General features: G+C 41.3%; 1 protein-coding gene across 1 annotated transcript in view; it reads right to left on the bottom strand.

The window, feature by feature from the left end:
* LOC124153272 overlaps positions 1-14,628 on the bottom strand; it is a 99,605-nt gene that overhangs the window by 14,984 nt on the left and 69,993 nt on the right. Inside the window, exons 4-6 of the mRNA XM_046526370.1 lie at positions 13,997-14,478; positions 11,150-11,636; positions 2,379-2,462 (exon numbers count right to left, since the gene is read on the bottom strand). Of these exons, the coding sequence (XP_046382326.1) occupies positions 2,379-2,462; positions 11,150-11,636; positions 13,997-14,478 (1,053 nt within the window). The remainder of the gene's footprint in view (positions 1-2,378; positions 2,463-11,149; positions 11,637-13,996; positions 14,479-14,628) is intronic.

The raw sequence follows: 14,628 nt of genomic DNA, 5'->3' as shown, positions 1-14,628 counted from the left end.
TACCTAAGGATGACCACTGAACATTTTTCATATGGCTTAGGGGAAGGTTGCCTAAATCGCACCAATTTTTGAAATAAACGAATTAACTCAAAAATAAGTGACGCAATATAAGTTTTTAATGCTGCTTAATCTGAGGAGGAATGTCTACTTCTCTCAAAATTTTTGGGGAAAATCAATTCCAAGTTGAACTCATGTATACAAACTCAATTTCAAACCCCTGCAAAAGGTGCGATTTAGACTACCGGTTTCCCAAATCGCACCTCTGAGGGCCAAAATTAGGAAATGATGTTTCAACGGCAATGAGAGGCAAGTTATTTAAGGTTATTTTTTAGATCCCTTAACAGAACAAACATGTGCATCTAAACACCCGTAACATAAGGAACGAAAAAAAGTTAAATAAGTCATATTGACATTAATAATAGATATAGTTTTTTTACTCGATAAAAAATCGGCAATAATTGAGACAAAATTTAAAAGTCTTATGTAGAAGTTTTTATGCTTTGGAATAGTCTTTTCTCGGCAGCTTTTTCAAGACTTCTTACATCGCACAGGTATAGAGAGACGTGGTGCGATTTGGGAGCGACCGCCAATTTATATGAAATCATTTCCACTGCCTAAGCATGTCTCTATATTACGCTGTTAATACCGCTAAATGAAACAAAATTTACTTGAAAAATATGATATGTAGCTAAAACTATGTAAATAAAACTCATTTTGTTTTCAATATTCTTGTAAAAAGACGAAAGAAATAGCAGAAGAGACCCTTCCTTTCTTAATACCTACGTACCTGACTTGTCACTACACTGGTGGCCACAATTGAAGTGTGGTGTGCTTGGTGATCCAGGAAGTTCCAAATGCAGCCATTGGATTGCATACATATTTGATACATTTGTTTCTAGGATGGTGGTGCGATTTGGGAGGCGGTGCGATTCAGGCAACTCTCCCCTATATCTCATCGTAGACTATCCCAATACAGTGCAGCGTTTGCAGAGCGCAGCAGAGGGGTCGCGTGTATTCCAAGGATTGGGTGTGCTGAAGTCGGGAGAGGAAAAATTCAACAAATTTGGAACTGACTGAACATTTCCAAGATTCAGTGATCTACTGATGTATTTTTTGCTGAGACTTTCGATTGTGTGGAATACTTGCTTGCTGTTTGTATTGCCTGGTTTCTTATTCAAATAATATATTCACGTGCAAGTTAAGTGCTTTTATAAGAAACTGATTTATTCAGCAGAGCGGTTTTCGGGATTAAGACCGCGCGAGTCCCTCTGTGTAGACGACAGTTTTCCCAGCATGCAGCTGGCTCCTTAGGCTCACTTCACAGCCACCTGTAATGCCAGCCACACTCTCGCGTCTGAACACACGCGGTCTAAACCCCGCAAAACTCTCCGCTGACTCTCCACCAAACTCCTTCACCAGCAGGGAAGGGATCGCTCTCTGTGTAAGTGATTCTTTTATATATTTTTCGTGGAATTTCACGTTCCACGTTTGAGCCGTTGGGACCCAGAAGCGGGACCGCGAGGGTGTGAGGACTTTGGCATTATGACGTTCGCACGCGGCAAACACTGTCGGTCCCTCCGTTAGAGTCGAATCACTTGCATGAAACACCCACTTGACGATGTACCTCGTGTTCTTACTTCTAGGTCGCATACACGCGAAACAATACAGAAAAATTAATACCGATCAAACTACAGCATTGAAAATAACTCAAAAATCGGTATGATGGCGAGCCTACATTTTATTTTCACCATGGTTTAACCTGCGGGTGTGAGGAACTTTAACCCTTAGGTGCACGCTAAGCGGGGATTTTTCCGCATTTTTCGAAAATTCGAAATATCGCGTTTACTGTGCATAGTTCACTGGTGGCACACTTTGGCATTCTATTTCTGTACTTTTCCCTCTACCAAGAACATATGTTTGCGTCAATGTGACGACCAACTATTGCGTTAGAATCTTACAAAATGAGAACAACGTAACTTCGGGTTATTTGCCGGTAGATGGCGTTCACACGATACTAAGGAACATCTGATAATCTGTCGCTACTGTGGAAACGTGAAAGCGTAATTCTTTTTCCAATACTATGTTAACTTAGTAATTTTTCGCGATGATAATTTAATTCCAGTTGTCAGACTAGCTGCAAAAAATATTTTAAGTAAAACATTTTCTTTCCAATACCATTAAGGCAGAACCTCATTTCAAAATTTTAAACAGCTTAAAAGAGCGTTTTCTCATAAAAAGAAGCCTCGTCGAAAAACAAAATAAAAACAAAAATGCCACAGGAAACCTTCAATCGAGCAAAAATTTAATGAATGACCCCACATCAACCAAATCAAAAAGATATTCGTTCATTCGAGGGAATAAATCAATATACAACTCACCACTTGATGATTTTGAAGTCGTTGAAGTTGAAGACATCTCTCCACATAAGCTGCCCGTACTCCTTGTCCCAGCTGAGGGCTTTCCTTCAAAGAGAACAATTCATTCGTCAGATGGACACTAAGGAGACTTCATCAAACAGCGAGAAATTGGTCGCTAATTCTGGTGCTTTCCCGCTAAACGATATGAGTGAAGGCGACACAGATTACAGGGCGACGTCTTCCATCTTTCCTTCGACAAGCGACACGCTCATCGTCTTCAGGAATCCATGTGTTGGGCCCAGTAACCCAAGAAATGCACGTGGATCCCCCAAGGAGATAACCTATTCCCTGGTCGAAACGTTCGAAGGAGAGATGGAAAAACTCACCCCGTAAGACACCCGAGACATCTTCACCAAAGGTTCTCTACAAAATGCAACCTTCGAGGGTAATATATTGGAAAAAATAGTACTTAAATTAGATGCAATATATATGCTAACTGCTTATCTTCTGTAATCAATCGTCTACGTTCACTAATCATCTATTTGAATTCAATCATACAGGCAATTTTGATGTGATTGTGATTGAAAGGAGGATTACGATTGAAATGCAGTTGATTCGATTAAGTGTATCATAAATGCGATAACATTCGATTGACAGCATCAATTGTTGCTTAGTTTGTGTAATAATTAACATTTAATATGCATTGTTTTCGCATCGATATTGAGCTGACGAAAACGCTCAGCTATTGGATCCTCGGTATGTGACGTCATTCTGTTCAATCTCTTCATCGTGCAAGGTGTTTATGATACGATGAACTACGTGTGCATTGGAAAACGAAGGTGGATCTGATCGGTGTAGAGAAAAATACGTTTAAATGCATAACATGGCGTAGGGTTTCGTGAAGGTTACTTCCAATAATATTCCGAAGGTGGTTGCTTCAATGATTGGCCATGCTGATAATGTTGGACTATACCAAATGCCACGGCACAAAGTTTTAATGTTGCACTGGAGCTTTGTTGTTGTGTAGCCTCATTCGTAATAAAGATCAATCAACGAGAAACCTCATCAAAAATTAGGTCAAAGTGAATTAGGTAAGAGTGTTTGTAAAAGTATGTACCGTATATCTCCGAATATAGTCCCCCCCCCCAATTTTGAGACCTCAGTTTTGGGAAAAATTTTAAAATGTAAAGGAAGGCAATTTTTCTGTGGTTAGCAAGTTAAGATTCTAGATTCGATGAAAACTATTATTTTCTGTGAAGATTAAGAACAAATCTGTTCACATATTTTCCATCACAACAAAATAACTATACCTAAAACATGTTGTGATCCATTGCATGTATCAGTAATTTATAGTTCCTTAACCAGATGTAATGAAGAAATGAGAAATTTTTTTAAGTATCCAAGGCTATTGTATTTTTTAAACCTTCACAAATTATTAATATTTTTGATTTCCAAATGACTACAGACAATGTCAATATATAAGCTTTAACTTAAAGCCCATAAACAGTATTGCATTTGGCCCTGAAACTTCCTTAGATCCAGTGTAACACACCCATCAAGTCATCACAAATCCAAGTGACCTGAAGAATTTAGGAAATCTAAATAAAATTGTGTTAAATAAATTATAAATATTATAAAAATATTGCTATCAAATGCCTGCTAAGCAAAACAATTAAACTACAGGACTTACAAATATCAAAGTAATAAAATTAAGAAATAAACTTTTTCCAACAAACATTAAAACTGAAAAAAAATTATATCAATTTTCAATGCCTCGTCGCGAATCATTGCATAAGTTACACAAAGAGCTTCTGCTCTGCATTTGCGCACAAATTCGACGATATTTTCCTCTAATTCTTTGAATCTGCCGCATCGAGACCCCCGAAATGACTTCCGCGATGTATTAGCGCTTTGCTAGCGCTGTAAATACTATGATTTACGGCGTATTCTGCAACGGCTATTTTTAAATTGGCATCGAAACTCCGTCTTTGAAGGCCTCTAATCTGCGGCAGGATTGATCCTCATCTTTCTACTTGATCCATCACCTCACTGTTGAACGTAAAATTATTTTTAATAAAGAAAATATCGCGGAAATAATTGCGAAACGTTATGCGACGTAATTTATCGATCCTATTTACCCTGACGAATTGAAGATATTCCTCAATAAATTGATTACACTTTCGATGCTGAGTCGCTGTATTTCGATCAAATGCAGTAATGCCGGCGCTTCTGGTTTAAAGTCGTCGATTATTGCGCCTTTTCAGAAACAAATGCATCACCTATTGCGCATTCTTGTTCTGTGAAGGCGGTAAAGGCAGTGGTTGCAAACACGAACCGCACGGACGTATAGTAGCTACGGACGCAATGAAATGCTAAATCGTCACGAAAGGTTCACTTTATCTGTTTATTTTTCGCATTTATTTAAATCGTGTAGTTATTAAATGAGCGACGGGTACATATACTATTGATTCAATTCTAGTGTTCGATTAATGTAATGATAGTGTGTGTTTAGTTTTCATTTTAATTATTTACTGTTTTGCGTCATTAAGTGATCAGTGTCGATTGAATTATTCTAACAATACTTTTCCAAGAAAAATTAGCGGCTACCCGATGGATTCCGTGAAAACGCATATTCGATATGCTATTTGAATCGGAATAATCGTATCTGTACAACATTTGTGGTAAAAATTGTCTTAATTTCCGGTAAAACGTGGCAGTATTTACTAATATCTCCGATTATAATCCTCATAAATATACTCAAATAGAAAGACTACGAGAACATTAGCCATTATGCCGTTATTTATTACTTTATGGTCACCTTTAGTATGCTTAATTGGATTACACTCGATTATAGTCCCCCCCCCCTTACTTTTCCTCGGTCATTTTTGGAAAAAAAGGGGGGACTATATTCGGAGATATACGGTAATTGGCCAAAAGCACGATTCGAATGTTTGAGAAAGTAGAAGTGTCGCAAGTACGTATCTATATTTGTATCACATAAATACCGATCTTAATTTAATTTATCTATTTAACTATTTTCTCTTCTATTATTATTTAATCTACTTATCAGCGAAAAAATAATATTTCATTGTGATTGTTGGCCCATAGCGACTGAATAAATACCCAGATTCATTCTTTAATGGGGTGTTTGCATGGATTTTTTTAGCGATATATGCGGAAACTTCACTTCATCCTAGATACGGAAATGCTATTTAAACTTAAATTTAGGGTAATTTTGGCCATTTCTGGCTGCGTTAAAAATTACCCGGTTTGAACGTCCGCGAAAACAAGAAAAAGAACATGGCCGCCTGTGACGTCACGTGCCCGTAACTTCGAGTACTTGCCGTACGGTAATGCTGTAGTTAATGGTTACGCGCTCTCTTGAATGAAAGTCAGAGATAAACTGTGCGCAATTTCGGCATATAAATGGTGTTTTGTACCAGAGTGTACACATACAAGCAGCAGGAACCCTAGCAAAGTGTTTTTCGCGGTTCCGAAGGAAGAGAAACGGAGGAAGAAATGGTTTAGAGCTGCAACAAGGGACTTCAATGTCTCTCTGAAATCAACCCTTTATTGCTGCGAGGACCATTTTAAGGTATTTTAATATTTATTACTGACGCTTATTGAATAGATACTAATGTATGTGTATGACACGTAAATTATTCATGATGAAGAGCCTTTAACATCTGCTGAATGAATCCATTAATCGTACAAAATAGCCAACGTAATGAAATGGAAAATAGATGCTTCCAAAAAACTGCAGTTCAAAGGATGAAAATTGTTGACGAAGAAAACCTTGGAAGAAGCATCTAGTAGATCAGAAGTAAACAGTTTGAGCTATGATTTTGGTATGTACAGTTACAAATATATACCTAATGCTTTTGTTTATAGATGGAGGACGACATGGGAAATTTCATGAGGTGCAAAATGGTAGGAGGGCATAAGCTATTGAAAAAATGTGCTTTTCCCCACGTATCCAGGAAGATCCACATGCCAGGAAGATCGACAGAGAGCATTTGCGTCAACCACCCGAAATTTACCCATGAAGAGGACTCAGCAGAGATTAATAGAAGACGCACTGAGTGTAAGTTATCCATATGCAGCCCTCCCTAGGCTGGTTCTAAAGATATTTGTAGCCTCAATGTGAATTGATGAATATTGCAGTCTTATTATGGGAACTCTTTATAGGTACCTACTTTAAGTGTAGACTGCATTGTTTATAATTGCCCTTTAAATAAATTAATATTTTAATTACTTAATGAATAAAATAAATGATAATCACTAAATAGAAACAGTTACAGAGACATAAATGTGTTCTACAGGTACAGATTGACTAATATATGATATGCTGCCACATCATTGTCGTGGTGGCGAGTCGCGTCGTGATTAGGTTGGGGAGCACGTAAGAAATAAGTACAGATATATAGGGAGCGAACACAGTTTATTGCTGCTCAATGAAATAATTAGTATAGAGGGTGTGAACATACCAATCCAATCAAAGCGTAAGGCCTAACGGGGGGGTGTAGTGAAGGAGGGGGGTGGAAGTACTCACTCTGCGAGGGTGGTGGTGACCCAACTGGAGGTCTCCCGAGGAAGGGGATGGTGACCCGGCGATGAGGTCTCCCGAGGAAGGTAATGGTGACCCAGCGATGAGGTCTCCCGAGGAAGGTAATGGTGCAGAGTCCGCGACCGGCAAGGGTGTATTGGCCGAAGGGAGCGCCTCGACGACCCAGCAAGGGGTTCTGCCGTGAGCGAGGAAAAGGCGTAGGCGGGAATGGCCCTGATGCGTCTTCGATGCTCGCTTAAATATTGTTTTTGCCGGGCATCAATGACGCAGGGAGTCGCCCGAAAACCGCTACTCGCGGTTCGTTGACCGGGGTATTCCCTAGGAGCAGGTGCACATGAGCGGGCGGGGAAAGACCAAAGGGGACAAAAGGCGAAGGCGACAAAGTGTCGGGGTATGTTCACCCAAATCCTTCAGGGGTGGACCCCGGCACGCGGGAAAGGCCCAAACGCAGAAGGCGTCGAACGGGATCGTGCCTCTGTGCCGGTCGCTGGGAAAGGGTGAAGGGAGGGGGTGAGCGCATGAGGGGGGTAGGTGGAGGTTCCCTCCCACATCATAGGCGGATCCAGGGGGGGGGGCACGGGGGCACGTGCCCCCCCAGACCCTTAAAAATGTGCTAGAATTTTAATACGGTCCCATTATCATTTCGTTCGTTTTGTATGACGAGGTATCCTTGTGCCCCCCCCCCCCCCTGAACAAAATCCTGGATCCGCCCCTGTGCAACATTGAAGCCTAATAACAACAGAACAGTTAATATTTCTGAAAAATATTTCATATTAAAATGTGGCATCCATACTCTTGGCTTCTAACTATTAGCTATACTTGGATTCTAACCACATCATATCTGAAATAAAATGGGCAAAATAATAAGGTTGAAAGTGAAATAAAATGTTAATCGTATATTTAATTCTATACTTATATGCCCAGTAGGAGTTTGAATATTTTCATATAAGCTCAAGTGATTATTGAAAATTTGAAGTGAAGAGTTTGGTGCTGCTCAGGTACTCAAATTAAAAAAAAATCAACTTGGTACTATGGAGATAAGGGTCTCGTTAAATGTATGTCAGTTACTTGCAAATTATTGCCTGAATTATACAACTAATAAAATATATGCTTTTCTTTTAGGTTGATAAACATATCCCTCCCCATATAACCAGTCATGATTTGGATGAGGAGTCAGTGGACATAGAACTAGACTGCTCTGAAGCTCATGAGGGTGGAAATGCTGCATCCAACTATGAGCCATTGACTCTTACTAAAACATTTAGTGATGCTAGTGTCCAAACTTCTGTTTCTCACAGGAGTAAGGATATTAATTGCAATATGATAAAAAAGGAAGTATTTAACATTACCACATCACCCATCAAGTCACAGAGAGATAAGTCGACATCTCCACTGAAGAGAATAGGTGGGGCTGTGGATGAAGAGGAACTGGAATCTGTCACAACAACTGAGGGTGTGGAAAATGGCAGTGGGAGTGAATATGAGCCATGCTCATCTGAGAGTGATGAGTCTGCTCATGAATTTCAGGACCCTAATGCAATTCTCTCTTGTGTAAATAGGAAATCCAAAATGTATATTGGCGTGCCAGATGAGTGGTTTCCTCATGCAATGTCTTTGATAATGAAATACACTAAACTTGGCCATAGAGACATTGTATTTACTCTCATGAAAATCAAGGTAAATGATTCTTTTGATAGGCTCGCGGATCAATTTTGCATATTATGTGGCCATGCATGCAAAATTTTTAACAGAACTGTGCCAATCCTGGCACACACATTGAAGGAACTGATCTATTGCCTTATAGGGTGACTATAAAAAGGCAGCTTCCCATACCTTTCATTGTACTAAGGAGATGAAATCATCAGGTAACTTACCGAAGTGCCTTCGTTCCTCTAACTTCCGGAATGCTGAAGCAGTAATTTCCCTTCAAATACTCCGCCATCATAAATACATCTGCTTTTGGTAGATTATTTATATTTCCTTTATCAAAAATTACCTCTAATACCATGTTTTCGACAATTTTCCCAGTCGCAATGAGGCCTTATACCGGTAACTACGGGCAAGTGACGTCACCAACCGTATCTTCTCCCGCTGATTTCCCTGGCATTTTAGCGATTTTATTATTCATTTAATAATATATTTCTCCATTTTACTGCATTGAAACCTATGTTTTCTTCATCTAATTCCTTTCCTCTATACAATGAAGAAATATTTAAGCGCAAAAAATTTTTATGCAAACACCCCATTGCCGCAACTTCTGGGCTATTTAAGGCTTGAAAAGCAGGCGCAAATAACTGGAGTTACATTTTGGTCCAGTCCAAGCAATAATCTCACCTCCATTTCTTTAACAAAACGCACTTTTTATCGAAGTATTTATTCTTCCGTAGAATAAATGTTAATGTCAATATAATTCTGCAAACGAACGCAAAAGCGAGAAACGAAGAGCCAGAAATACCATTATATAGTTCAAGGTAGAAAAGTTGACAGACACTAGTCGTCAGCGTAACCGAGAAATAAATAAATTATAAGATGTAGTTGATGGTATGTGCACACGTTTAATCTAGTCCATAAGTCATTCCATGGCTTCTTTCCAAACTCAGTATACGCTGTATAGGGGCTCAGCCTAAAGAACAAGGTATGCCTGAAAACACATAGAACAGAATGACGTCACAGCTCTGGGAATATGGCTGCCTGGTCTTTCAGCGCATCATTAATTTTGCAAATTTTAATAATTGATATCTCACATAAAAAGTACCTCACTATCCTCAGACTCAGAATTTAGCTTAATTGAGTTTTAATTTTTTTAAGATCACTTCCCAAAAACGTGCAAATACTCTATTGTATTTTATAAAACGGTATGAAAAGGTCAAAAATAGGATGAATTGAAGCGTTGAAATGGGAAAGGTAATAAGTCACTAAATGTGAATTTTACAGGAGACGAAAGAAAGAGGCTTGCCATCATTGTGAAGCTTATACTAGTGCATAGACTTCGTCAATCGCAGCCATTGATATTTTGCACTAATTGACTGTCTACCTTATCCATGCAATTTGCATGAACTACCTTCTCCATGAATAAACGAAATTTTGATTTTTTTTCTGACATACAACTTTAGCGATGTCAACGCTTCAATTGCTGAGTTAACGTAGCGAATGATATTTTATTTTAATGGACATGAACATCTTCTTACTTTTTAACGATAGATAAATGTCGCTTATCTTTTTCTTTATAAACTCATGGTCTTTGGTTTGACGTAATTGCTGTCGTTGTTCGTGAGGAATCCAATCGCCCAAACAATCACGCATCCCCCATGGCCATCACTCCCATCCCTCCCCCCCGGGTCCCCCTCATTTAAGGGCATTCAACTATTTGACTTATATGCAATCATTTACATCAATATGTAGACACCCACCCCTTCCATCATACTTATGGGACCAGACCGGTGAAAACTTGGAAGGTTGGCACATGTGGCGAGCTGCATCCTTTGCTCAGCTACGCCCCGCAGAGCCGACGAGGATGGACTTGGATGCTATCGGGCCAGCGAAACATACTCCAGGGGCAGCGAAAGGAATGCACCGATGAAATTCTATGCACGCGTTGGGCCGTCGGAATTTTTACTTCCGGGCTCCGTGGCGAAGTTTTTCTTCTCTTTAGATTCATATTTGGACTCACGGTTTTTCGTGGGCATGTTTTCACAAATACACCAGATACTCGCTTTACGATAAAAAATCGTTCTTGAGGACCGATCATAGAGTACTCGTCCGCTCGTATGTTCAATATGCATCGTTTCCAGACGAGAAATCAGTGAAAGGAGCATAAGCGCATGTAAATATTGCTATATTAGAAGGAGTTTCCTCGATAAATAAGGCGTGGAATGACACAGGACATTAATAAAAGATTGCACGAGTTGAAACGACATCCACGAAATTTGAAATTTTAAAGTTGCGCGCAAAATCAGAGTTGAGATCGTATGCCGAATTTTTCGACCCATCGTAAAGTCGGGGAAATCTGAATAGGCACGTTGCCAAGGGGGCTTTGGAGGCACCCTCCCCAAAACTTTTCCCTCTTGAGGAGACCACCCGCGATACACCAGGTGACCTGATGATGCTGAAAAGCGAAACCGGTAGTATTAATAAATGTAAAATTGTGGAAATTGCTCCTGCTTTTTCATTTTCATTACGTCTGTCTAGTTCTTTACGTAGGTACCTATGTGGTACTTGTACTCACAGGATCAGTTTGCTGAGTGTTTCTGAGAGGAATGGCGTCAGCACGAAGGCGAGTGTGAGCCCAGAGTATCCCTTGTTGCCCCGGGAGAGGTGGTCGAGGGCGAGGGCGAGGTCCGAACCGAGGTCCGCGACATACAGGCCGATGGAGAGGAGCAGCGTGAAGAGTCCGAAAGCCCCGCGGGCCGCGCCCCTCCGACGCCAGCCGCGCGTCATGTCCGCCGTCTGCAGCGCAATGGCCAGGAGGTTCTTGCGCTTGATGCCGTAGTAGGTGGCGCGGGTGTCGCTTTTGAAGGTGCCGTAGGGGAGTGGCAAGGCGATGCCGCACGGGTGCGACGAGGGGTCGGCGCCGCGCCGCCGCACCACCTGCGCGCGCCAACGCTCTCGCGACGACAAAAGGTCCCGCTCCGATGAAAGATCCTGCGCCGACAGAAGGTCCTTGAGTCTTCCGCAGCTCGCATCTTTCTTCTTCTCTCCGTTCACAGAAGTCTCTGGAATGTCGACAGCAGTGAAATTATGAGCAAAATATAACTGCTCTCTGTGCATTATGTACAAAAATAATACGTCAAAATCTCGTTTTAACTAAATGAATAGAACCAGGATAGAATACGAGATTTCGCGAGAGCAAGACGATAACCATGGGCCGAATTTGGAGGGATTAACCAAGCAATTACCTTGAGACACCACGTTGAGAAATCGTAGGCATTGTTGGGTATTGTCTGTTTTCTCTGGTTAATTTGTGCGTACTAAGCTGTCAAAACGTCGTAAGTGATACATTTCATGCATTCATATTCATGTATGGCGTTTAAGGTAACCAACGTATTACACTTGTATAGTGATTTTATAGGAGTCACACGCTGATAGCGATTAAGAACCCATTAAGTGATTGCCGTGAGCTAGTAGCGGATATTTCAGCAATAATTTAACACTTCCTGAATCTTTATTGCAATTAATTGTCGTTGCCCCTAGATATCGATATACCTCTTCAAACTAATAAAATTCTTCCTTGACATTTTCTACTTTATCTTTTGCAATGGCTTGACGAATTATCCCATTACCACAGAGTATATACTCTGTGCCATTACATTAATGTTATGTCACCACAACACTGCGCCCGATGCGTAGGCCATATTGGCGAATAACGTCAGCGCCGCCTTCGGCCATTTGAGATTCGAAATATGCAATGTTTGATAATTATAGAGCATCAGGCATGCAGCCAGGGAGCGGGCTTTGTGGCCTTAAGTCGCCAATTTTCCTTTGCTGCGATTTACCCGATACATCTGCCTCTATCCTTGGGGCATCTACCTTCAGACAATCGATTCTATAAATTAACACATCTTGATGTGTGGCAATAACAATGTAGATGAATAACAAACGATTATTTTAACTGTAATTGTTATGCAAACGAAATTTGTGGCTGTCTGCGGCGTGACACCCTGAAATAGATTTAGGCTGAAGAAATAAACCCTCTCAATTTCACATAGGTACGTTACTTCACCTGACCGATATCGTCACTCTGCCACATCATCCGGTAAAGACACAGGAAATGCGCAGCAATAAGTACTCTATAACCGAATATGCCCAGCGACGGAATGTATTCAAGGCGTGCAATTTCAGTGCCTGCGCCAAATGATTAAATCGGTCGTGTAACATATGACATAAGAACCGAATGTGAAATTAAACAATTTTTTTCATTTCAAAAGTTCTTATATTTTATTGTAATTGGCAAATTCTACACATAAATTTAGCTCATCAAGGCATGAACATAGGTAATCCGTCAAAATGTATTATTTCATACTTATAAGGCATTGTTTCTTATATGCATTATAATGTTGGATATATGAAAAAATGTGTTGCCAATTATATGCCTAAGTAAGACATCTAAGGGTAATTTTGTTCAAATAGAAATACTCATGGCTCTAATAAAAACTTGACAAAGTGGACACTTTAATTTGATGATTTCAAAACTTTATACCCAAGTATTACTTCTCAAAAAATGCATTCGCATTAAAATGAGCAAAGCCATATCAGCAATAGAACCACATGAAGAGAGAGGAGTTGCTTGATTCGAAGAGCATTTTTGCAAACAAGGGAAAAAATTAAAGCGCGCAAAAATCAAACATATTTTTCGCAATAAGGGTTTGGGGTTTTGGGTAATTTGGTTGGAGGTGAATATGCCTGCACATCCATTCAGAAACTTTACAAGACTAGATAAGCTAAGACCCATGTAGTCACCTCTACTGTCGTCTCCTCTCCACTTCCTGCCCTCCGGTGCACGAATCTTAGCCCCTGAGACACAATTCCGACACTCCTTTCACCCAACTCCAACTTCCGACCACCTCCACGAATTGTACAAATTAGCTCGCATCATGCTTACCTTGAAAATGACATCGTCTGTCGAAGTCTGGGTCGATAAATAAAAAAGTGAGGGCCATGCAAACGTTTTCAGTCTTCATCTTACTTTTTAACCCTTCCACAAAAGTATCGCCATTTAAGTAGAAGAAGAAGCAGATCGCTTGAATCCGTCAGCCACTTCCCGGCACCGACCCCACGGCCCCCGCCATGCCACGGCGCCCCACGATCGGAAGATGACGATAAGGGAAAAGGACCGGCCACCCACAAAGGGCGGCATTGCATGAGAGCACGCCGACGAGGAATTGCGAGGTACGTGTGGAGTGTGGAGGTGACGGACAATCGGGGAATGAGGACTCTAACACGCAAGAACGTACCTAATTAAAGAGTTTTTATCTCCAGGGTGACCTATCATTTTGCCTTTCGCCAGGAAGAACTTTCAGTCGCCTACTCTTGAGTTGACTGCCGCCTCGAGATTTTGAACTATTCCTGGGCTCACCTTCGATGGAGTGTTCCTCCCGTTCAAGGAACAAGCCCCAGCCGCGTTCTCGCGACCGAAGCACGAGGAAGTTGACCAGCCCCACGCCGCACCTCACCCTTGCTGCCACTCTCCTGAGATCCTCCTCCCACTCGAAGCCGTGCTCTAAGGAGAAGAGGGTGTCCGCCGCCGGCGGGCCCCCCTCCTCCTGCAGAAGGCCCCATAGGGATCGCAGGGCGCCCTCGTCCGGTCCGGCTGCTTCGATGGCCCGCAGTGCGGCCCCCAGGAGCTCCGGAGTCCATGGGCCGGGGAGTGGTGAGGTGGTTGGAGGGGCGCGGGTGGAGATGAGGGCCCATGTCCGGCCCACCAGGGCCTTCTCGTCCGTCCCATCCTCCTCGCCTGATTCCCAAAACAGCGGAAGCAGCAGTCGGAGAAGCGTGTTGCACAGGAACTCTATGTACTCTAGCTCTTTCTTGATGTCCTCGTCTGGATATAGGTTTTGTCTGGGGATGAAAAATACATCACCATTTGTTAAAATATTTAAGTACACTTAAATATTGATCATTATGCTAGAGAAATAGCCAGTAATTCAAAGTATTACAATTCTCACATTCAATTGATCAAAACTTCAGCGGCCCTTCATGCCCAAGCGA

The sequence above is a fragment of the Ischnura elegans genome, chromosome 2 (genome assembly GCF_921293095.1).
Source record: "Ischnura elegans chromosome 2, ioIscEleg1.1, whole genome shotgun sequence".
Taxonomy (NCBI): domain Eukaryota; kingdom Metazoa; phylum Arthropoda; class Insecta; order Odonata; family Coenagrionidae; genus Ischnura; species Ischnura elegans.
The sequence above is the reverse complement of the archived record's forward strand: the minus strand, read 5'-3'. Positions and strand labels throughout refer to the sequence as shown.